Source organism: Mastigoproctus giganteus, chromosome 8, assembly GCF_048544385.1.
Source record: "Mastigoproctus giganteus isolate SK-2022 chromosome 8, ASM4854438v1, whole genome shotgun sequence".
NCBI lineage: Eukaryota > Metazoa > Arthropoda > Arachnida > Uropygi > Thelyphonidae > Mastigoproctus > Mastigoproctus giganteus.
In genome coordinates, this window is record NC_143582.1 from 122,131,851 (window position 1) to 122,158,357 (window position 26,507).

At 36.8% G+C, this 26,507-nt stretch overlaps 1 protein-coding gene across 4 annotated transcripts in view; it reads left to right on the top strand.

Moving 5' to 3' along the window:
• The window catches only part of HDAC1 (histone deacetylase 1), a 318,028-nt gene that overhangs the window by 160,324 nt on the left and 131,197 nt on the right, over positions 1-26,507 (top strand). For all 4 annotated transcript variants that reach the window (XM_090378886.1, XM_090378885.1, XM_090378887.1 and 1 more), the window contains 2 exons: positions 12,480-12,575; positions 24,594-24,843. In XM_090378886.1, the coding sequence (XP_090235012.1) occupies positions 12,480-12,575; positions 24,594-24,843 (346 nt within the window). The remainder of the gene's footprint in view (positions 1-12,479; positions 12,576-24,593; positions 24,844-26,507) is intronic.

Here is a 26,507-nt window from a genome sequence, read left to right on the forward strand (position 1 = left end):
CGAGCCTGTGATATGGCATACTTTCCAGTTGCATTGGGAAGAAACTTGGAATCAGCAAACTGCAAACAAATTGTACCAAATAAAACCGAATATTGAAATCTGGGTTTCTAGCACACAAAAGTTGAGAAAAGAAGAAATGGTATTGGCCAGACTAAGAATCGTACATACCCATATTATGCACTTTTTTTTGTTGTGAGCAGAAGAATCACCATGATGCCAGACTTGTGACACTATCCAGCCAGTCCAAATCATATTAATAGACTGTCCTATATATGCAAATGAGTACAAACATGCCTTCAAAGATGTTTATAGGACACATCACACCATTTCCCTTATGGACCTCTTGAATGATAGAGATGACTTCAGATATTTTCACCTTCCTTAAAGCTATTAATTTATATCACCTCCTCTAAGGAAGTAAACATAAGCAACAGACTAACCCAATGAAGTACGAATCAGGTTAAAAAGAACAATTTAAATCCAAAGTAAACATCTGAAACACATCATACCATATGAACTGGTACCTTATGACCTGTGTAGTCCATGCACCACTACACCCCAATACAAACCAAACCAAACCCCAAGAAGGGGCCAAATTTGAATAAGAAAAAAATGTGCTTGCCCAAAGGCCAAGCACATGTTATTTTAATGTTATATTATTTTAAACAAATTGAAAAATATATGTTTTCAATATAAAGCAACATATTCTTTACAGTTGTATTAATAATATATTGAAAATGTATGGTGGCAGCAAAAAAATGAACAATTTTGAATTATTTCTTGCTTAATAAAGGTTTCAAAAATGTAGCACTTGGAGAATGGTGCATTCCCTATTATAATGGTAAGTGCATGCCCATCATGGGGTTAACACCAAGTTGAGATCATTGGGAATAATAGCATATGTCCATGTAACATATATTATTTGTTGCTGATTGACTGAAATTATCTATGGGTGGGTTAAAATGTTTGAAGATATGTGGACTCCTCAAATTGTGTTCCTATTTTTGTGTGTATCTGTATTTATTGTAGTTAATGAAGAGAAAATATATCAAGAAGAAAAGATTCGTGTTAAGATTTATGTAGTTTATAGACAATATAGATTGTTGCATATACAAAATGCACAGAAAAGCTATTAATATTGATTCATTCTAGTTTTAATGAGTGCTAGGATATTGGGAATTACCATGACTTTTAATCATGGTTGGCATAGTACATGCCAAATATTGTTTATTCTGCATGGAAAAATGAATGCCTGAATGTCTTTTTCGCTCTCAGCCATTACTTTCCTTTGAAATAACTACTGATACTGCACAAATCTGATATCCACCTTACCATGAGATATTATTCCCACATATGGGGTGGTATACTCTCAAGCCTCCCTTATCTCCCAGACTTAATTCTGAAGAGAGCAGTCAGGGTAAATAATGGCTTATCTTTTATGATTCTCTCTCTCTCTCTCTCTCTCCACTCAGTCTCATAGATGCTCAATCTCTGCATTATGCCTTTTCTGTAGATACTTCTATGGGCACTATGTCTTCTTAACCTTTAACACATGCATTGTACTAAGTCAATGCATGTAAAAAAAAAAAAGGTAAACTACAGCCATTATCAACCCATTGCAGGATGGAAGCCTCCTCAACAATTCATGCTGAGGGACATGAACCATAATCTACCATGCTGGTCCAGTGCGGGTTGGCAGATCGACTGTATTTAGCAGTCAGGGGCTTGAATCCCAGTCTACTCAAAGAGCATGTGCTACTGCACTCCCGCTCCTGACCACTCGGCTATGGATGCATGTACTATATTATCTTTTGTGTTTAGGATTTTCATAAAAAAATGATAATGTTGATTCGGTTCATAACTTCCAGTGGTTTCTAATGAGAGAAATAGTACTGGCATTGAAAAATATCCTTCTTAATGAAAATAATTGAGTTTTTTTTTATTGAATTTTGTGTTTCTATACATACCTGAAGGTCCTTATGGAGGGAGAAATATTAACTTCATTATGTCTGCTAACAGGTGAGTGTGAATATAAAAATTACTGCTTCAGTGTTCTCCTGTCTGTGTGTAAAAGTATATAGTCATACCTTACTTTATATGGCAGAATGATTCCTGAGAATTTTCTTCTGAGTGAAATGCTTGCAAAATGGGGTCATAAGTACATTATGCATGAGGATGAGTGAATTTAAAAGTGAAGTGAAATAATCTAAAAAAAAAAAAGAATCGAATGAATAATATTTAGTAATAACAGGTTACTATTTGTTGTTTATCCTTCATGAGAGATTACTATCTATAACTTATGGAAGATGGTCTCTTGATGAAGGATACAAAGTACAGGTATGAAGCATCGGTAGCCTTGCTTTCCTCTTCCAGCGGTAGAATTAAATGGCAGTATCTAGGTTGACAGCCTTCCTGACATGATTCCCAATAGTTTTGATATACAGTATTGTGAATACTGTATATCTTCAGCTTTGTGAATTTTACAACCTTGTGAATTTTATGCAGTTTGTCATTCATCATTAATTCTCCATGTAGCTCCTCCAGTAGACTCCAGTAGCTCCTCTGCATCCTCCCATGCAGGGGAGTTGGTGAAGGATGCAGAGGAGCTGCATTCTCCTCTGCACTGTTGATCAATTGATTTGGTGACTACTGGTCTGCTCTTCTTAAGTGAAGATTGGGCCATTACTGGTTCAGCCATTTTTCACTGGCACTGTAGCTTGTGATGGCTTGTCATAGTTTCTGTCAAACACTGGTTAGACAGTTAGGTGTTATGTTATACTTAGCAGGGCTGATTTATTCTGTGATTAGATCCATTTTGACAGTACTTTTAGCATTAAGAAAGCGAAGTAAAACGAGGTCTTGTGAAATTAGGTATGCATTGCTGCAAATTCTTCATATTTTAAGAGGATTCATCTTTTTTTTTTCACCCGGTTTCATCCTTTTCTCTCACCATTGTAACATTTAGTTTGTGACAAAGTTACTTGAACTTGCAAAAATCCAGTATTTTTGTTTTCACAAAAAAAAAAAAAAATAAAAAAAAAAATAAACAATAAAATTGGATTTTTTTAAAAAAATTTCTGAATTTCTATATATTCTCATTAATGAATTTGTTAATTTGTGTGCTCTGCTAGTTTTTATTGCAAAATAGAAACATTTACCTTCTTTGATTGCGAAACTCATCTGAAGAAACCACCATCACAATCGACATCACACACCAGCGACTATAGGTTTTGATACCTTTCGTGTTTGGGGTTTTCATAAAAAAAAAAAAAAAAAAAAATGTAACAGTTGCATTGTTCTCTGTTGTGCAGTCATTTCATAGTATTTCTATAGTGAGAAGCTAATTAGCATTGAGGTGAGATCTTTCAACCAAAGAAATATTAAAACACATATATGCAGTCTCTTCCATGGGTTATAAAATCTAAAAAAAGGTTAACATGTGTGCCATAGGTACAAAATGAAGCACTGTGTACTGATGTTTTTAATTCATAATTGTCATGATTATTAATAGTTTTTGAGTCAGTGGATCGTGCTGGAAGGAACATAAACGTGTTAATTGCTTGGAAGGTATTCAGTATTAGTCAGCACATAAGGTTGAGTCTTTTGTAAACACAGAGAAATGGAGTTTGGAATACAGTCAGTCCTCGTATAGCACGATAGTTGTGTTCCTAGAAACCCTCGTGCAATATAAACAACAGGCCCTATGGGAAAAATAGGGTTAGGTGCCGACCACCCAAGATTGAACACACATTGGTAACCAAAACATTACCAAACACAATAAATAATTGTAATAAAATACTTACGTATTTTATAACGATTAAAATACGTAATAAAAAATATTATAATTTTTTATAATATTTTTTATTATTATTATATTATGTTTTATTATAATATAATAAATAATAAAAATATGTATTTTTTACGAATAAAATACGTATTTTATTACGACTATTACGTAATAAAATATTGCTAATGCTTTTGCTTCTATTGTAAGCAAACTTGTTTTTTGTTTGATTTTCTATCCAAACAGATGACAGCCGTTCCATCTCTTCCAATTCTTTGTGCTTTAATCTAATGGATTTTAATTACCCTTTGAGTTGTTCCTGCTGTAAAAGTCGTTTTTATTTTCTCTGCATTCTTTGTAATTCTTGGCGTTGCCTCATTTAGGTCTGTAGCATGTGCAATATCACATGGTCTTTCATTTCGCTCAAAGCCTTTTACAGTTTCATATTTTTTCGATATCGACAGTGGCGGACTGGCCATAAGCCTTACCGGGGAAATCCCGGTGGCCGGTGTGATTTTGGCCATAAACGCTAGTGTGAGGCCACTACAAATTTTCCCGGGAAAGAATTTTTGACCCAGTCCGCCTCTGTTTATCGATATTGCTTTTTTTTCTTTTCTTTCTGAATCTGCAGTGTCTTCACCAGGATGCTTCCTTTTCACACCTTTTAATTAAGTATTTTACTCATTTTTAGGGAATAAAGCACAATTACAAAACGAGGAGGCATGCTTGATACACATAAACAAAGCTGCGCGCGTGTAGCAACTGAATAAACAACACCGTAAAGGCAGAGATACACTATTAACACCTCACATTTTACTAAAGCACATTTCTAAGGGTTACTACCATAAAACAATAAAAACAATTTCCAGTTGCGTTTCTGCTAGTGGAATCTGTTATAAACTGGTAGTAAACTATCTAATTGCATTCGCGATAATACCGATAGCTGGAATTTTACTTTATTATGGTGAAATGCGTTTCCCCTTCACTGATATAAAACACATAAATACATTTTCAGAATCTCCTCTTCATTCCTATCGTGTTGCGTTCAGTTGGGGTGATTCCGCGTTCTACTGCCATTTCTTGTAAACACAAAGGCGAATCGTGCATAAGCGAATTCGGTTCGTGTTATATAAGATATCGTTCCCCTATTTATAAATTGTGTATGATCGAATTCGTGTAATGTAAACACTTGTTATACGAGGACTGACTGTAGTCTGTTCTTTCAGTTGAATGGCATGTTTGGTGTGAATCTGTGACCCAGACTCAGCGTAGTTTTTCACAGTAAGTTCAGTGTGAACCATAAGTGATGTTGTTCATTCACAAAGCACTATCATCTGTTGGTTAAAACAATGGTGGGAAACTGGTTTTGTTGTTCAAGTGAAACCTGAATTACTATTGAGACCTTAGAACTCCTGCAAGTGTTGCAGTGAGAAAGAGACATGTTTCCACAAAGTCCTTGTCACTTGGTGGAGACATTCTCAGTCACTGGGACTCTACAGATTGATCCTGTGGTTGAATTTTACACTTGGACTTGCACTTTTATTCATACAGGATAGCACTCCCACATGAATCAAGCGAATGTAATGAAGCAGCATGTCTTCAGCTTTGCTAAGACTTTAAAAGACTGTTACAATAGAATCCAGATTTGATTAACTTTTTGATGACAAATGAAGCACACTTTCACCTCTGTTGTGCTGTAAATAAACAGAATTTTCAGTATTTGTCCAATTGAAATCTGCAGATCGACAAAAGACATCGGCAGACCAATGGAATTGCATTTACAGATGTATTTCTAGCCGACCGGGCTAGCCGGGTGGGTATAAAGTGCCTGCCTGGCAACCCAAAGGTCGCGGGTTCGAATCCCGCCTTGGGCTTAGATCAAAGTACTGCAAAAACCTTGGGAGGTGCATTATGGCCACAGAAGCTGATGCGCCAACAACTACTCCCCCCCCCCAAAAAAAAAGATGTATTTCTTTGAGGATGATGATGGTATTTCTGTTACAGTAAATGCTGTGACATGTGATCCATGTTGGAAAATAAGACCTAGGTTTACACCAACAAACCTGAAACATTGCTGAATTGAAGAAAAAAAATCATGGTTGAGATTTAATCAACTGATGATGCCATAGATTTTGTGTAATGAAGAATGTCACAAAAAGAATTTAAAAATGTATTGACAAAAAAAGGGGAAAACTTAAGTGCTGCCCTTTTTAAAACCAAGCAGCTAGTAAAAATGCCTTTGGGCTCTACCTCAACTTTTAGTTGTTTTTTGGAAGAATTATAATAAAGTAGTGTCATTTTATTATATGGTAAATCAATCATTTTATTATGTAAAGCATGGCTCCACTGTGTAGATGTGATTTTTCAGCTGTTAGCCTTGGGAAACGTGATGTAAGTGGACATTTTCAAACAAATAAGCATAATTTTTTGGCCCCCACAGTTTAACCCCCACAGAATTGATAGTGTAGTTCCAGCAGGATAGGTTTATCTGCTGTAACTGTAGTAACTGCAATAGCGTGGAGGATATCCAAACCGAATCGCAAACTGCAAAAACAGATTTTGCATTTTGTAAATGGGGGTGTCATATTTTGCATCTTCCTATTAGTTATGCAGGAATATTGTTCAGAAATATGTCTCCATAGATGGCGAAATAGCAAAAAAAACCTTGTTGGGAAGAACAAAGCAACAGGCCCTTTTAGTGAAATTGTACAGTTAAGGAAAGAAGTGGTAGCAATGATTCTGAAAAATTGGTCATTTTTAATTGCTGCAGATGATGATAATAAAATATGGCCAATGCGCCCAGATATACGCGGTACTGCCAAAATGTCCCTGAAAGTTGAATGTTGCTCAGGAACTGCATCTAGTACGGACTTGTGCTGCTAGGTAACACTGCATGCATCCTTTGTGAATCAGTGTGCCATGCGGTGTCGTGCTGGATAGAGTCATTGAATATTTATGTGCAGTTCTTTGGTGGTGTGTTTTGCGTAGTTTACAATTGTTGCTATGACTGGTGTGAGAGAGCAAAGTGCTTGCATCAAGTTTTGTGTCCTTCTTAATGATACAGCAGCAGAAACCCATAAGAAGCTGAAACGAGCTTTTGGTGACAATGCTTTGGGCCAGACGCAGATCTACTACTGGTTTAACCGTTTTAAAAACAGTTGAATGTCGGTTTACGACGATCACTCTGGGTATCCATCATCGAGCACCACCCCGGAAAATGTTGCAAAAGTTCGGGCGGCGATCCTTGAAGACTGCAGGTGGACCTTCCACGACATTTGTGGCATTGTAGGACTATCGTATGGCATGCGTCAGCAGATTTCATCAGACGGTTGAACACGAGAAAGATTGCGGCCAAGTTTGTGTCACAGTTACTGAGTGAAGACTAAAAGCAGTATCGCATGGAAGTTAGCAGAGATCTTCAAAAGAACAGGCCAGGAGTGATCAAAACTTCCTTTCTACGGTCGTCACCGTGACACGAGTTGGGTATGACCCTGAAACCAAGCAACAATCATTCTAGTGGAAGAGCCCATCTTCGCCCCGACCGAAGAAAGCTCGACAAGTGAGGAGCAATGTGAAGCCCATGCTGATCTGTTTTTAGAAGACATTGATGGGATTGCCCATTAGGAATTCTTCCCTCCTGGCCAGACTGTCAACGCAAAGTTCTACTGCGATCGTGAGGTGCTTAAGGGAAGCCGTCAAGAGGAAACGTCCAGAGAAGTGCCCGCACAAAGAACTGTGTCCTTAATCATGACAATGCGCTGGCCCACACCTCTCACTGTGGTGCAGTTTTTGACATCCAACAACATGACAATTGCCCCACCCCACTTATTCACCAGCCTTAGACCCCCTGTGACTTCTTCCTCTTCTCAAGAATGAAAATCAAGCTTGAAGGGTTGAAAATTTGATAGCGTGGAGGATATCCAAACCGAATCGCAGGCGGTGCTGAACGCTATGAAGAAGAAGAACTTTCAGGAAGCATTCAAATCATGGGAGAAGTTGCTGGGATTGGTATTTACACTCTCAGGGAACTACTTTGAAGGTGATGGTGGCGAATAAGACCCAGGTTGAGGCTAATTTATTTTATAAATACTTTTGGGTCTAGCACTTTGTATATCCTAATGTGGGAACCCTTTTGTAATAAAAAAAATTGTAAAGCAGAAAGCAGCTTCTTCAAAGCACCATCATTGGAGGGTGAAGCACTGGGATTCCTTCATAAATTGTATGAAACTTAGTGTAAATAATGTGCCTTCATGGTATGCCTAAAAACTGGAGTAGCAAGGGTATTAAAGAAGAGCAAACAGTCGATGGTAATAGGCTTCCTTGTCATCTTATTTATTTGTGTGCTGAAAAGGGATATTCATGCCTTCATGTGAAAATAGAAAATAAATTCTGAATTGCAAACTTCTGGTTAAAGCAATCCTAAACAGGTCAAGCAAGCTGACAATCCTTGGCATGCTATTTTCACTTATACAAAAACGTTGTTCATTTTTTTGTCTTTTGGTTTGAATAAAGCAATTTTCTTGTTTCTTTTAAATGTTATGATATCTTTTAAAAATCCAAACATATTCTTCAATCCAATGTACTTTACATCCACATACTGTGGTCAGTATTCCTAGATATGTTGAAGAACATTATGTGTGGATTTATTATACCAATGGTTTTCACATCTTCCACTCTCATTTTGGAAATTAATTATCAAAGCAGACTAAACCAGAAGGATAATTCTGACTTACTCACAGCCATTTCTAATGCCGAAGTCTGGAATTCTATTCTTTTTTTTTTTTTTTTTTTTTAGTTGTTGGCGCATCAGCTTCTGTGGCCATAATGCACCTCCCAAAGTTTTTGCATTTTACTGTGATCCAAGCCTGAGGCGGGATTCGAACCCACGACCTTTGGGTTGCCAGGCAGGCACTTTACCCACCTGGCTATCCCGGTCGGCTCTATTCTTTTGCTCATTGAGGAAGTAATTTATGGTTGTATGTGACTGTATGGTGCACAAGTTCCCATTGAAAGTTGATGCTCATTTAATTGCTGAGGCAGTAAAAATTTCATCAATTGACTGTGCATTATTTTTTAAATTTGAAATTTTTTTTTTTTTTTCTTGATATCTTAAAACCTTCCGATGACCATGTCCTAAATACAGCCACTCCCCGATTAACATAAGGGTTGCATTCCACGGATAAGTCAGAATTTCCCTCATGCTTATGCAGCACTTCCAACTGTGCTCAGTGAATTGATTGAATCAAAAAAGAAATGTTCAATGAACATGTGAATAGAAGTATTTATTGTATTTATTCAATTTTTTATCTCTGAAAAATTACAAAAGCGTGCAATTTTAAAAAATTATAAAATTACAAAATATGAGAGGAGACAGGCATAACGTCATTTAGTTTTACCTCTCGAGCATTGTTGCCAGAATCAACGTCTTCAGCTGATAAGTATGCCACTGCAGAGGTGAGGTCTGTGGAGATTTAGAAGGGGTCGAACACTCAACCTTATGAAAGAACATATCAATGGATGACTGGACGGTGGTTTTTTCATCATAGATTTCTTTGTAGCAAGCAAGCATATCATTCACCCCTCTGTTAACTTTTAAGAATTGTTCACTGTCAGCATCCATCTTCTCAAACCTCGCCATTGCTGATGCAATTTCACGAAATGCCATTGCCATCTCTCTGGTGATGATGCATCTCTGCTGCTCATTTGGTTCATCTTGAGCTTCGTCGGCATTTTTTTCCCTCACTATTGCTACCTGTAAGTCAATAAGTTATTCGTTAGATAATTCCTTCTCTTCTTCCTCTATTAACTCCTCCATGTCTTTGGCAGCAACCTCCAATTGAAGTAACTCTGCAACCTTCACAATCTTATCTGTTACCTCTTCATATGATTCGCCTTTTTCAAACCCTTCGGCACCTTTTACGTGCCGTGGGCATATTTTCTTCCATGTGCCATTTAAACAACTTTTAGTAATTTCCGCCCAGGCCTTCTTAATGTTTAAGATGGCGTGGTAAATATGTAAGATTTCCAAAAGTCTCTTAACGTGAAATTTTTCGCACCATCTAGTGCAGACAATGCCTGAGTAAATGTTGTGCATAAATAGTATGCTTTTAAATTCGAAATAACACCCTGATCCATAGGTTGGATGAGTGAAGTCGTGTTTGGTGGTAGAAATATGACTCGCGTTTGAATTGAAATCATCTAGATGCATTGGATGTCCAGGAGCATTATCTTATAGAAGCAAAACCTTGAAAGGAACTTCGTTGTCTTTACAATATTTTTCAACCTCTGGAATGAAGCAGCATTTAAACCAATTCTGAAAGAGAGAGATATTGTTATCCATGCTCTCTGGTTCGATCAAAAATGCATGGGTAGAGTGGCTTTATTGATGCCCTTTAATGCACGAGAATTTCCAGAATGGTACACAAGCAGTGGTATTAATCTGTAATCTCCCACTGCATTAGCCCCAAGCAAGAGTGTGGCCCTATCTTTCAAAGCCTTGGAACCTGGCATTGTCTTTCCCTCTTTGGCAATGTATGTTCGAGACAGCATTTTTTTCCAATACAGAGTAGTCTTGTCAATGTTAAAAATTTGCTGCTTTGAATAGCAGCCTTCATCAATATTTTTTTCCCAACACATCACAAAATTTCTTTGCATCTGCAGAATTTGTACTGCTGACTTTACCACATACTTTAATGTTTTGGAAACCAGTCCCATGCTTGAACTTATTAAACCACCCTTTGCTTGCCATGAATTTGGCTTGGGGTTTACCATACTTATTGAAAATTGAATATAAAGTGGAAAATATAACATATTTTCATCTTTTATTCTTTTGGTCTGCTTCCTTGTTGTTCCCTAAGAAGTTCCCAACAATAGATCCATAGCTAATCCATGTGTTTTTCTCTCTTGTTTATAGTTCCCTCAAAATCTCGATCTCTCATCAGTTTGCAAATTTGAGGTCTGACAAAAATACTTTGTTTTAGCTTCCCTTGGGTGAGCGATGTGAATTTATTATGAAGGCAGCTGAAGCATGGATCTTCCTGAGGTAAAGCTTTCATCAAACGGTTTGGTCTACCAGTGGTTTATGAACTATATTCTTTGATTCAAGCAACAAACTGTCCCTTTTTGGCCAGACCTTACATCCAGTGCTTACTCCTTGCCAGACTATCCCAAAAAGCAACGCATTTTTTTGCAGCCAGATTGCTGTCCATGTTATATGTCCGTCACTTTAAAGTCTGCACAGACCAGCCAACCATGTTCTTCATACTTAATATCTGTCAACAACTTCTTCAGGTTCTCATATGTATATTTGAAATGAAGTGAGCTACTGGCATTACCTACATATATTTTCATTGTGGAATAACATAGCACACTTTTGAGATTCCTCTTTGATGAGTCAAAAAGTCTCCACAGTGTAGGATTATAACTAATTCCTAAATAGTTCATTAAGTCATTTATATTACTGGAAAATTGTCCTCAGAAAAGTAGGAAACTATTTCCAATTCTCTGTACTATGAAAAAAATGTCCCATGTGCTAGAAGATTTTTTTGACTTAAGTGTAGAACCAAGGAGTTTTGCAGATTCCTTTAGTAAATTTAAATCTCTTATCAGACCATTGAGTTCATGCTGTGAAAACAGTCGAGGTCTAGACTCAACGTCTTCAGGTGTGTAGATTTCAGTTATATTTTTTCGAAGCTTCACTTTCAGCACTGTCCACTGCTATGTTCTCCAGTATAAGTGGAGGGCATGGAAATAGCAGGTTATCTCCATATCAGACTATTCTAATGGCAAATGGAATATTAGGATACACAATGCCCTTCTTGTCCTTGGCATTGTATCCCTCTACATTAACTAAGCAAAAGTAACAGTGAACACAGTGGTTTGTAGGCTCCTGCCAAATCGTGGGAATTGCATATGGTATAGCCTTCTTTTTACCATTTTTCCACAATCTTACTGCTTCATCGCAGTTTTGGCAAAAAAAAAACTTTATGTGGAGCCTACTGTTTATCCTTGTCACCAAGTTTCACCCCAGTATAAGCACAATACACGTTTCACAAATTCTGTAATATCTTGTCTTTGCTTGACACAACTGTAACAAAATACTTTACTTCCACACTATAAATACGCAATTTCCACAACTTTAACAGAATTCAAACATTTGTGGGAAGACCCTTTACTCACTTTTTATCACAAGTTTCACACGATAAACTCAAAAATGAACTGAGTTCACACTGATAAATGCTGCAATCAGCTCTCAAGGTCAAGAAACAAATGACTGAAGACAGCATCGCCAACCTGTGAAGATTTAGTTTACAAATTTCCAGCATTTACTCCTAATATAATACATTCAATAATATAATTCATGACATCAATTTAATTAATTTGTGAAGAAACTGTATGTGATGGGGGGGGAGAAAAAAAAAGAATAACATTTTGGAAATCAGTGTAAAAACTAAAAACAGATTTAAGTCTACAAACATCAAAAACCATGCAGAGTGGTGTTTTTTATTTAGAACCATTCACATAGTTATAGATTGAATAAAATTTTAACCACATTTGTATTTTAGTACCAAAGAGAATATAATAACATTTTAATGCTTTCTGATCAATCATATATATATATAAGAAACAAATTTTACAACAAAATCTATGATTGACAATCAGAAATTTATATTTAGAAGTTATTTTAAAATTCCAGGATATTGGTGCAGGAAAAGGCAAATACTATGCTGTGAATTTTCCTTTACGTGATGGTATTGATGATGAATCTTATGAACAAGGAGTTTTTCAGCCTGTAAGCAATTTCTTCTTCTGCTTCCTTTAAATTAAAATATTTTTTTATTTTTATTCATTCCATTTAACACTCAATTCTAAGATTAAATATCCTCAGTTTATATATTTTGTAGTTAAACCTTCTGAATCTGGCAAACTTAGGGTGATGAGAAAATCTAGAAAATTCCAAGATGTGATGACCATCTTGGAACACTTGGTTACTATAGTCATAAAAAGAAGAGCAACAAATACTGTATTTCTATATTAACTTATTTTACATAGTGCTGTACAGTAAAGTACTTTTTTCTGAGAGAAAGTACTGTACAGTGCAGTATAACAGGAAAATAAAAGTATTTCCCATTAAAAAATATACTGTAGTGTGTACACTATAAAATATACTATTTTGGAAAGGAAGAAAATGAAAAGTTTGCAGAATCACTTCCTCAAAGCGTATGTGTACAGTGGCTTTGACAATATGGCCCTTCCCACAAGTAAGACTTGGTGTAGCCAAGTGGTTTACATGGGAGCACAGAAGTGCTTATCTTTGATTTGGATATGGTTCGAGCCCACGTGTTTGCTAAATACGGTAACATGTGGAATTAATTTTTTTTTTTTTTTTTTGTAAATGGTTTTTTTTGTGTAAAACATATATATGTTTTACACAAATGTGTAAAACATATATATTTTTAATTTTTTTTTAAAACTTAAAATTTACAGTAAGTATTGCACACCACTAAAACTAGATGAAATATTGGAATGGTTCAAGCAGACACAAAAAAATAAAATAAAATAAAAAATCTTTTCTAGATATTGAAGAGAAAATCTGGCAGACACAGGAAAGGGATGAATCAGATTGGACCACTTAACATAGATGGGTTGACTATTGATGATCATGCTCAGGTAGCTGATAAACTGAATGATTATTTTGCATCTACATTCACACTGCTGACCGGGATAGCCGGGTGGGTAAAGTGCCTGCCTGGCAACACAAAGGTCGTGGATTTGAATCCCGCCTCGGGCTTGGATCAAAGTACTGTAAAAACCTTGGAAGGTGCATTATGGCCACAGAAGCCGATGCGGCAACAACTACCAAAAAAAAAAAAGTCTACATTCACACATGAGGAGTTATTCAATGAGGAGAGTGCCAAAAGTTTATCAAATGCTATCAGGGAGCTAAGTGATTTTGTAATAACTGAGAGCAAACTGGAGGAGAAATTGTTGAAGTTAAACATAAGGAAGGCACCTGGGGTGGACGAGATCTATCCAGTTATATTAAAGGAGGCAGCAAAGAAAGCAAGCAAAACCTTAGCCATAATTATGAGAGGTTCCTTGGACTCAGGGGAGGTCCCCATGGACTGGAGGTCTGCAAATGTATCACCAATTCACAAAGGAGGTTCAAAAGGTGACACAAGTAACTACAGACCTGTTAGTTTAACTTGTGTTCCGGGGGAAAATAATGGAATCACTGGTTAAAGAAGCATTGCAGGATCATCTAGACAAGACTGCAGTAATAGTTAAGACACAGCATGGGTTTGTCCAAGGGAGGTGTTGTCTGACCAATTTGATTGCTTACTATGTTTTTTGTTGTTTTGGTTTTTTTTTAGGAGCATTAGCAACTAAGGCCATGTTGCTCCGGGATATGCGGTGGTCATTCCCTGACCTTTCCGCATCCTCCGTATTTGGTGGTGACAGGCTCGAACCCCGGTCTAATCAAGAAGCGTGTGCTACGCACTGCTGCTCCTTCCCACCTGGCTACGGAGGCGCCTTTGCTTACTATGATGTGGTCACAAAGGAACTGAATGCCAAAAATAATTTTGATATCATATACTTGGATTTCAGGAAAGCTTTTGATACTGTTGCACATGGAAGACTGGTGTACAAATTGGAGAGGTATGGCATCAAGGGTAAGCTGCTACACTGGATGGTTGAGTGAGAGACAACAGAGTAGTAATCAATGGACACTGCTCTTCGTGGACAAATGTTATTAGTGGAGTCCCCCAGGGTTCAGTGTTGGGCCCATTGTTGTTTGTATATTTATCAATGATATTGATGAAGGTATATCAGGTTTAATGTCCAAGTTTGCAGATAATACAAAGGTTGGCAGGGTTGTTAACGACAGTAAAGACAGTATGCTACTCCAACTGGATCTAGATAAGTTGGGAAAATGGGCTGAGAAGTGGCAACTGGAGTTTAACATTGGCAAAGTACTGCATATGAGTACCAATAACCGAAGAGAAACATACCAACTGGGTTGTACTACACTCAGGGAAGTGGAAAGTGAAAAAGACCTGGAGATAATTGTGCAGCCAAATTGGAAGTTTGCTGATCAGTGCAGAAGGGCTGCCAGGGCAGGTCATGGAGTCAATGATATATAGAAATTTTGCTAGCAGGGACAGGGAGGTGATAATCCTGTTGTACAAGGCAATGGTCAGGCCACACCTAGAGTACTGTGTACAGGTCTGGAGGCCTCATTTTAGGAAGGATGTAGAGTTGCTAGAATGAGTACAAAGAAGGGCAACTGATTGGTGAGGAGAACAAAGGGGTGCTCTTACCAAGAAAGGTTTAAGTTCTGCAAATTGCAGCACCTGGAGACTAGGCGCCTGCGAGGTGATCTGATTGAGGTGTATAAGGCCTTGAATCGGTTGAGTAAGCTGAATGCTGATAGGATTCTTCGTCTTGCTGAGACTAAGAACCTGAGCGGGCATAGTTTCAAATTGTGGAAAGATAGTTGTAGAATAGATGTGCGGAAATTTGCCTTTAGCCAGCGGTTAGTTGATTGGTGGAACAGGCTTCCATCTTTTGTTGTGGAAGCTAATAGTCTAAATAAATTTAAGGCTGAGCTGGATAGGCATTTGGAATGAATGGGGGATGAAATGGGAGGGTTTTTTTTTTGGCTGATGCTGCATAAGTTTGCTTTCTTGCATTGTATGCCTGTATAATGCTAATGCTAATGGTTCAAGCAGACACAAAAAAAAATAAACAAATAAAATAAAATAAATATTTTCCAGATATTGAAGAGAAAATCTGGCACCTCTCAAGGTGCCTGCCACCATTTGGGGTGCCACCACCCCTATTAAGAATTGTTTAGTTTAGTTTGGTACAAATGCTTGTGAATAGATGATTAACATGATAATTTAGTCTCTATGAGGTGATCAGAATGTTCTTGGGTGACTGATTTTGTCTTGAAATCACAGCAGCCTATGGAATTGTGGCTTGTCAACTTGTTTTGGCTCATTTACATAAAGAAAAGATGAATCATTCATTTATTTGCAGTCAGTTTGAATTAGCACATGTTGTGAAATTGAAGGTATTTTATGTATTTCATGGCTGTTTATAATAAGGATTTTAGTGAGTGCTGAAATTGTTTCAAATTAGGGAAAAATGCATCAGAAATTCACAAAATGTTAGCAAGCTTTTGGGGAAATATGCAGTTAATTATTAGAAGACTCTTTATGGTTCACTAACTTTAATAGGTGCTACATCTCCATCAGAGTTTACTCACTTTCTGGTCAACCATAAACTTCAGAAACTAATGATTTGATGCCTTGTTGTGTTTGGAGCACACAACAACCAGGAGATTGATGCTTAACATTTTCAGAGTTACCAATAAAATGGGCAGTTCTTGCAGGACGCCGACCGGGCCAGCCGAGTGGGTAAAGTACCTGCCCGGCAACCCAAAGGTCGCGGGTTCGATTCCCGCCTCGGGCTTGGATCAAAGTACTGCAAAAAACCTTGGGAGGTGCAATATGGCCACAGAAGCCGATGCGCCAACAACTACCAAATCAAAAAAAAAAAAAAAAAAAAAATCTTGCAGGACATGTCACTCAACTTTAACAGAAGATTTGAGACTGAGTGCTTTCAGCCAAGTTTGTGCTATGCATCCTCACTGATGAATTTCAAGTTCTCTCTTGTCATTATCTTTGTTAACTTGTTGCTGTTTATCCACACATTGTTTTTTCCATCATTACAGGTAATGAATTGTGGATGCTTAGCTAAGACCCAAAAGAAAGGTGGGTCATCTTAATCCATACATGCAAACTCTCTGGAATTATGATGGAGAATCCACTTTTTTTTTTTTTTTTTACTTGATTTGACTCTTCTTGCCTCCACATTGTAATACAATTGTTAACAGAGTTTCTTTATCTTTTGCAAAAAATAATTTTTTTTGGCCTCTCTTTTTATTTTCACAGAAAAAAAAAGTAAAACTACACTAAAATTAGATTTTTTTTTAATTTCGAAAATTTATGCTTATTTTTGTCAGTGAGTTTCAGATTGGCCATCAATTGTGCTGTTGTGTTCTATGTGGCAAAATAGAAACATGATATTAGTGTTATTCTGTTTTTACGTATTAGTATGAAGGAAGTTTTCTTTCAGTTAGATGCCAATGAAGTACAATGCAAAATTTCAAAAGGCATAACCAAAATTTGCCATGTATTGTAAACTCCAAAAAAACAGATAACACAATGTAATGATACATTTGTAAACAAAAGATCATAATGATAGAGTATGGTACAGAGAAAGAAGTCCAAAAATACAGGCATTTCATGGTGTTAATGAAATCATATGTGTTGAATGTATATTTATCTTTTGTTATAGAACACAATTTTTCTTCAATATGTGCTGAGCTTGCAAGGGTATTTTACAGATAGGCTTTCTGATAGTGAAAGAACAAAAAAAAAAAAAAAAAAAAAAAATTACATTCATGGAAGAATGTAAACAGTAAACATTGGTAGTGAAATTCCACAGATTTGGAAGGAAGAGATAGCAATGACTCTGAAAAATGGTTCATTTTTGATTTATACTTATGACAGTAGTCAAAGTAATTCCAAGTTAAGAGTTGGAGATCTGCAGACTTAGCAAATACAGGTCAATGTTTAAAAAAAGTCACGAGTTAAGGTTAAATTTGAAAGTGTCTGCAATTCTGCCCAGACATGATAGGAGGGAGTATGTGATGAGATTTGGCCCTGGAGAGATTGTGCAAGGCTCATGGGGTAGAATTTTTATCAGCCTGGTCTGTACTTGTTAACAGGAGAGATTGTTTCTGTAGGGATGGGATACACTTAAATAGAAAGGGTGCAAGATTATTTGCTGATGCTATTGAAGCACTGTTAGGAGGGTCAGAAAAATGCTAGCTTCAGGGGATTCACAGACAGATTAATAGTAGCCATAGGCACTAGTGACAGTGATTCTTGCACTGCTTTTATTGGAATGAACAGCAGCCCGGAAAGCAAGTTGCTGGGGATTTCAGGAACTGTTGGAAGTCATCGTGAAACAAGTAAACACATTGGCTGTGTTAGGGTAAGAACAGGTGCATGTATACTTGCATGTACACCAATGCTAGGAGTATAGTAAATAAATTTGATGAAGTTGAAGTGCTGGTCAAGACATCATAGGCAGATATTGTTGGGATGACATTGGTGGACAGTGCAAAGTTGAGTCAGTTTAGTTTAAAATAAGCACTGGGATTGCAAAAATGAGGGCAGGAGTGTGTTATAGGACAAAAGACTGTGACGAGTGCAGTGAACAACCATACAGAGAAAATCAAGTGGGCTAGTAAATCAGAATGGCTTATAATGGGGGATTTTAAATTTCCAATATTGAATGGAACTTTAGGTTTGGTCAATCGCACACTAGGAAGACTTTTGTGGATTTACTGGATGATTGTTTTCTACAGCAGCATGTTTGAGAGGCAACTACAGAGAGTAATACTCTTGATCTGATCATCAGCAGTCATTATTCATGCATGAAGAAATTACAGATAAAGGAACCATTAGGTAGCAGTGATCATAGTGTACTGATGTGAGATTTACTTAAAAATGTAACTACCGTCAGGAGTAAAGGGAAAGGTTTTTCTTTCGTAAAGATGACTACAGTAATCTCTGAGTTTTTTTAAGTCTATAGAGTGGGACCAACTGATGATAGTATCAACTGCAAATTCTAAAGGGAAGCATTAAATGAATTAACCTTGGAAGTAATTGGGCTTTTTATATCAACTAAGAAATACTGTTCAAGGTTTAGTCCCAAATTGATGTCAGATGAACTAATGAGACTCATGGCAGAGAAGAAAAATGCTTGGGATGCATATAAATTATCAGATGACACAGAAGCCTATGGTAGATATAAGCTAATCTGTAATAAAGTCACAAAAGAGGTTAGGCAAGTGAAGGCAGATTACGGGAAATCTTTGGCAAAGGAAGCAAAAAAAAAAAAACAGCAAAGACTTTTTGACTTATATAAACTATAGAAGAAAGGGGATGAATCTGATTGGTTCACTTGATATTGATGGTTTGACTGTTGATGATCCTGCTGAGATTTGCATCTACATTCACACATGAGGAATTCTGTAGGGAAGCAAAGAATAGAAGCTTATTAAACTCTATCAGGGAGCTAAATGATTTTATAATATCTGAGAGCAAAGTGGAGGAGAAATTGTTGTTATTTGGTTTTTTGGAGCATTAGCAACTAAGGCCATATTGCTCTGGGGATATGCATGGGTTATTCCCTGACCTTTCCGCATCCTCAGTATTTGGTGGTCACAGGATCGAACCCCAGTCTAATCAAGAAGCGTGTGCAATGCACTACTGCTCCTGCCCACCTGGCTATGGAGGAGCTAGGAGAAATTGTCAGTTAAACATAAGAAAGGCACCTGGGGTGGATGGAATCTATTCAGTTGTATTAAAGGAGGCAGCAAAGGAAGTAAGCAAACCCTCAGCCATAATTATGATAGGTTAAAGAAGCATTGCAGGATTATCTAGAAAAGAATGCAGTAATAATTCATACAGCACATGGATGTGATTAGAAAGGAACTGGATGCAAAAAATAATTTTGATATCATATACTTGGATTTCAGAAAAGCTTTTAATACTGTTGCTCATGGAAGACTACTGTACAAATTGGAGTAGTATGGCATTAAGGGCATGTTGCTTCAGTGGATAAAGGGATGGTTGAGTGGGAAAAGACAGAGTGGTAATCAATGGACACTGCTCTTCATGGACTAATGTTATTAGTGGAGTCTCCATGGGTCTGTATTGGACCGATTGTTGTTTTGTTTATTATTCAGTGATATTGACAAAGGTATATCAAGCTTAATGTCAAAGTTTGTAGATGATACAAAGGTTGGCAAGGTTGTCAATGATAGTAATGACAGTATGCTGCTGCAACAAGATCTAGAAAAGTTGGGGAGATGGGCTGACAAGGGATAACTGAAGTTTAACATTAACAAATGTAAAGTTCTACATATGGGTAGCAGCATCCCCAGAGAGAGGTCTAGAGGGGAACAGGCCTTCTTTGTTTTATTAGACACACAGACTAAAACACTAATGGACCCAATATCTTTCTATTTCAGAAGATTTTGGAGAAGTCCAGTTGGCCTACCTCCCTAAATCCACTCGTGTGCATCTTCTCGATGGTAAGCCCTGTTACGTCACTTATGTGGCAACGAATGTGTAGAGTGGTTCCCTTCAAGATGCCTGGTCAGCGTGAAGAGGAAAAGACCAAACCCTCCAGCACGACAAGCCAAATGGCCTTCAGTCCCCAGCGGCTTTCACTCCTCCTCTTATGGTAGTAGGAGGATCACAGTGGAAGCAGAGGGTGCTAAGAATCTCTAGGTATGACCAGACTACCATGCACGGAAAATGAACTTGGTCTGTTACAACGTAAGATCGCTCATCAGTGAGGATAGAATATTAGAGCTGGAAAAGGAATTAGAAAATGTGAATTGGAATATCATTGGTTTAGCTGAAACAAGAAGAAGAAGAAACTAATCATAAGTTTATCAAGTGGAGATCTGCCGTACACCAATGGAAATGGTAAAAGGAGCGCAGGTGGAGTTGGCTTTCTAGTACATAAAGATATAAAAAACAACATTTTGGATTTCAAGAGTACATCACCAAAGGTGTCAAGACTACTGTTCAGGATTTCTAAGAGGTACAAGCTAAAGGTTATATTGATTTATGCACTAACATCTAACCACGATGATGAAGAGGTTGAAGAAATGTACACCTAATTTGATGAGCAGAAAACCCACTACACTATCATTATGTGGGACTTCAATGCTAAGGTTGGAAAAAGACAAAACAGTGCAGAAAGGGAAATTTTGGAATTGATGAAAGAGGTGAAAGACTTGAGGAATGTCAATAATGAACACTTTTTTCAAGGAAAATGTGAACAGAAAGTGGACATGGAAGATCCCAAATGGATTAACAACTAATGAAATAGACTTCATCCTCACTAACAGAAGATATTGTGAATGATGTTACCATCATGAACAAGGTAAATCTTGGAAGTGATCACAATGTTAAGATACACACTTGATATAGATATAAGAAAAGAAAGGAAAAAACTGACTAGTGTAAATAATATGGAGGTGTTTGAGATAACAGAAGTGGAGAAAAAGCAGTATGTACAGGAACTTAAGAACAAGTTTGAGCTTCTGTATTCTGTTCAGGACCAAGATATCGATGAGGAATACTACAACTTTCTGAAAGTGATAAAGCGCAAGGAACCTAAAAAGAAATCCAAAGAAGAAAAAAATTAGTCAAGAAACACTTGTTGTGATGAAATGAAGACGACAAATGAAGAGCAAGATAAACACTGACAAGGAGAAAATTGAGTATACTGAGTTATGCAAAGTCATTAGAAAGAGAGGACCTAAGAAGATTTAATACAAAAAAAGTAGAACAAGCATTAAGGGAAAACAAAGGATTTCAATCAGCAGCCATGAGCAGAAATATAGAAAGATAAAATGATACTGAAACTGAAGAATAGCAATGGTGTACTTATAAATAGTAGAGAAGGCATAATTCAATTGCAGAAAAGTACTATAGAGATTATACAAGGAGCAAGGGAATGATGCCAGCAGTGGGGAAGAGGGATCACAAATTAGTAACACATATGACATACCCAATGTCCTTCTTGATGAGGAAGAACATGCGTTGAAGAAAATGAAGAATCAGAAGGCCCCGGGGGAACATGAAATTATTGTAGAGTTGTTAAAATTGGGAGGAAGAGACATGGCACAAAAACTAGCAAGACTTCACAAAATGCATTAGTAAAGGTGTGATGCCTAAGTAGTGGAATAATGCAATCATAGTTTTGCTGCATAAGAAAGGAGATAAATCAGAAATTGGAAATTATAGACCAATTAGCTTGTTATCCCACATCTACAAGTTGTTCATAAGGGTCATTACTAACAGATTAGAAAGAATACTTGATGAAACTCAACCAAAAGAGCAAGCTGGCTTTAGGACAGGATTCTCAACTATGGATCGCCTTCACGTAATATCACAGCTAATGGAGAAAGCAAATGAATATAAAACACCATTATGCCTGGCATTTGTGGATTATGAAAAGGCGTTTGACTCCATACAGCATAAGGCAATGTTTCGGGCACTGGAAAGGCAAGGCATAAATACCCCATATATTATGATTTTGAAGAAAATATATGAGAACGCTACCTCCTTTATTAGACTAGACAAAGACAGTAGCAAATTTAAAATTGAGAAAGGAGTTCGACAGGGAAACACAGTATCTACAAAGTTGTTTACTGCTGCCCTTGAGGAAGATTTGAAAAGATTAGACTGGTCGCAGAAAGGAGTCAATGTGAATAGAGAGTACCTATGCCATTTACAAATTGCGGATGACATTGTGATCATAACCCATGATCCCAAAGAATTAGAGGAAAATCTTAATCAGTTATGCAGAGTTAGTAAGCATTTTGGACTAAAGATGAATACGGCTAAAACAAAAGTAATGATAAACAAGTTGGTACAAAAAGGGATATAATGATTGAAGGTGTAGAAATTGAAAAGTTGGATTCATATACTTACCTTGGACAAATCATTTATCAGTAACAGTGATAAGTGCCTGGAAGTCAAGAGAAGAATAAATTTTGGATGGATAGCATTCAGGAAATATAGTCACATACTGAGGAGCAATATCCCAATTTATCTGAAATAAAATAATGACTCCACACCTTATGACTTATGGATGTGAAACTCGGGAACTCACCAAAAGAATGGAAGAGAAGCTGAGAACTACACAGCGAAGAATGGAATGAATTATATTAGGAGTCAGACTGTTAGATAAGAAGAGAAACACATGGATTAGGCAGCAAACTCAAATAAAGGACAATCTTATCAAAATTAAAGATCTAAAATATTCTTGGGCAGGACACAGCTCGAAGACATGATGTCAGATGGACTAAGAAAATAACAGAATTGTACCCTAGAGGAGCTAGAAGAAAACCTAGAAGACAACAATGGAGATGGATAGGTGAAATTCACTAGTTCGTGGGTAGTAAATGGATGGCCATTGCACAATACAAAAGGAACTGGAAAGTTTCTGGAGAGGCCTCATCCTGCAGTGGATTGAAAATCACTGATAATGATGATTATGAACCACAGAGAAATGTATAAACTGTGTCATACTATGCTGGAGATAGTGGAGAATGAAAAATACCTCGGGGTAATTGTGCAGTTAGTTATGAAGTTTTCTGAGCAGTGCAGACAGGCTGCGAGAGTAGGTCATTGGGCCTTGTCAATGATATACAGGAATTTTGCTAGTAGGGATGACGAGGTGATTATACCTTTGTATAAGGAAATGGCCAGGCCACACCTTGAGTACTGTGTACAGGTCTGGAGGCCTTATTTTAGGAACAATGTAGAGTTGCTAGAACAAGTACAGTGAAGGGCAACAAGATTGGTGAGAAGAACAAAGGGGAACAATAGGTTTTTAGCAGTGGCACTCTTATGAAGAAAGGCATAAGTTCTGTAAATTGCTTTGTCTGTGACTAGGCACCTGTAAGGTGATCTGATTGAGGCGTATAAGCCTTGGATAGATTGAGCAGACTCAATGCCAATGAGATGCTTCCTCTTGCTCAGATTACAAACCTGAGAGGACACAAACTCAGATTGAGGAAAGACAGTTGTAGAATAGATGTGTGGAAATTTGCCTTTAGCCAGCAGGTAGTTGAATGGTGGAACAAACTTCCATCTGTCATTGTGGAAGTCGATAGCTAAATAAATTAAAAAAAAAAAGAAGTGGACAAACTTTTGAAATGGATCGGTGAAATGGGAAGAGGTTTTTTTTTTTGGTAATGCTGTATAAGTTTGCTTTCTTGCATCCTAATCCTCTGCTAATGCTAATGTTTTTTTATGTGTATTGGAGTGATGTGGGGGTTTAACAGCAGGGAAGCTACATTGGCTATGTATAAACAAAAATTCTTATATTATACAAATAATAATATAATTTTAAATTAATTAATATAATGTGATATTTATTAATATATATTATAATTTTAATGTAATTAATATAAATTAATTAACCCTGTAAAATTAATATAATTTTTCTGAGTTCACAGAAACTCAGAGTTTGCTGTGAACTCAGCTAGCTTACAATTGGATGAAATATTGGATGTAGTTTGGTGTCAATGAATGTCTCCATTATGTGAAATGATAATATTTAAAATATTGCACACCTGTTAGGAACTGTTATTTTAAATGCTTCTATTCATTACCTTTGCTTACAGCAAAATAAATATGATGAAATCATATACATTTTATCAGTTAACTACTTACCACTGTTACTACATGTGAAAATTCTTTTGATGGATAGATTGGCATAGTAACAAAAGTGTTACCGCTAAGCACACATATTGCTAAACATAGTTGTTGAAGTGGAATTCAGATATTGGTAATATTGGAGTATACTACAGTATTGTATGCTCTGATTCTAATAGGTTTTTAGCAGTGTTCTTGGTAGTTCTTGGTAGCTAGGATTCATAGAAAAAAGTAAAATTACTTATATCGTACAAATGACATACTCCTTTTATGTTACTTCTTTATTTCCATAGTGCGTACTGAATGGGAAGCATTATGAAAAAAATTTATTTTTATTGGTAAGCATTATGGTAAAATTTTATTATGAATTTTTAATTATTTATTTGCTCACTGTAATTTTGATCACTTTATATCTGTATTTGTTTATAATAAAAGTTTTCCTGATTTATTCATTTTAATCTTGTGTAAATTGTATGTTGCAGCTGATATCAAAAGTAATGGAAATGTATCAGCCTAGTGCCATTGTCCTTCAGTGTGGAGCAGATTCTCTATCTGGGGATCGCCTTGGTTGTTTTAATCTTACTTTGAAAGGGCATGGGAAATGTGTGGATTTTGTGAAAAAATATAACTTGCCATTGCTGTTATTAGGTGGTGGTGGTTATACAATTCGAAATGTAGCTCGTTGCTGGACACATGAAACATCTGTAGCTCTGGGAGTGGAAATAGCCAATGGTATATTGTTTGTATCTCCTCCAATATAATTTTTTTACATGCTTGTTTTCGATAGAACTGTACATATGCTGTTTATAATTTCAAAAAATTAAAAAAAAAAAAAAAAAAAGAAGCTATAATTAAATAAAATAGCTTATACTCAGCGACAGCCTCCAGGATTCTCAGCAGTACCAACTTTAATGCAGCTGATATACCAAGAAAGCAATTAACAACAGGATGTACATTTTTTGTGACACCATTATATTTTTTCAAATTATGCAAAAAAAAAAAATAATAATAATAAAATAAATAAATAAATAAAAAAGGCCCACTTGCAGATATTTACAACAGATCATAAACTTCCACTCTGAAGTGTTGTAACAGTTGCACTTTGGGGATGAAGGGCAAGACTTTTACAAAGAATTATCCTCAATTTCTTGGGGGAGATTTAATTTTTGCAACAATGGTTTTTTTATAGCCTATACATAATAGAATCATAAAATTCCTTAATTGTTCTTAAAAGAGAAATTTAATTACTTTCCTTGGAAGATTTTTCTAACAGAGCTAAATATAAATGGGTATGAAAATCCATCCATTAGGAGTCAAGTTATTACATACAAATGGAAGTGAATGGGCATGTTGAAGACAGTAGCTGTGCTAGACATATCAGTTAATCTGCCTCAAAATAAAAGCAAACATCTCTTTTTATTATTGATTTATATCTGTTTTTATTAAGCTTTAACTACAGTTAAAAAACAGTGTGTTATCCCATGACAAAGAATATTGTCTCAGGGCATAACTGATTCCGTATCTCAAGCAAATTCATCTTGTTGGTCAGGATTCAAGCAAATAAGAAATGGGAAAAGATCATAAGAGAGTGATTGGTCACTGAGAGAGAGAGAGAGAGAGAGAGAGAGAGAGAGAGAGAGCGAGAGCGAGCCGAAATCTATCTTATCCTTTAAAGCTCAATTCCCTTATATAAACGTACATGTTTTTTATAGCCTGAGTGATCACTGAATTATAACCATCTGCTTAATACAGTGTTGTGCTACCATTTGCACAGATAACAGTTGCTATTTGCCTAGATATTGATTTCACTAGATGTCTGAAGACATCTGTAGGGATCTGCAGCCATGCTGCCTGAAAGACTTTCTGCAGTTTCGGAATAGATGACAGTTGCTTGTCCATATGCCTCACTTCCCGTTTCAAAACTTCTCACAGGTGTTCATTTGTATTTGAGGTCAGACAAATTTTTAAGCCAGTCAAGTGGGTGATATCTCGTCTGTGTTCCTTGAACCACTCATGCACAGTGCCTGTCCAATGACATGGCACATTATCGTATTGGAAAATTCAGTTTTTCTCCAGGACAAAATGCAGTATAGCAAGGTGCATGTAGTCTCCTAAGAGCTGCTGGTAGACCTCACTAGAGAAATGATGGTCCATGTGCACCTAAGCCCTAGTTCTTGAAAGCAAAAAATGCCCCATATTAACCAACCACTGCCACCTGCCTGGGTGGTGGGCACCATGCACAATGGCTCCATGGACTTTTTCTACACATGTCTGTTGGTGGATTCCACCAGATATTTGTACTTATCCGACCAGCATCCATGTTTCCAGTCCTCCAGTGTCTAAACAGCATGATGTTCATGTTACACCATTCGCTATCACGATGATTAGTGGTGAGA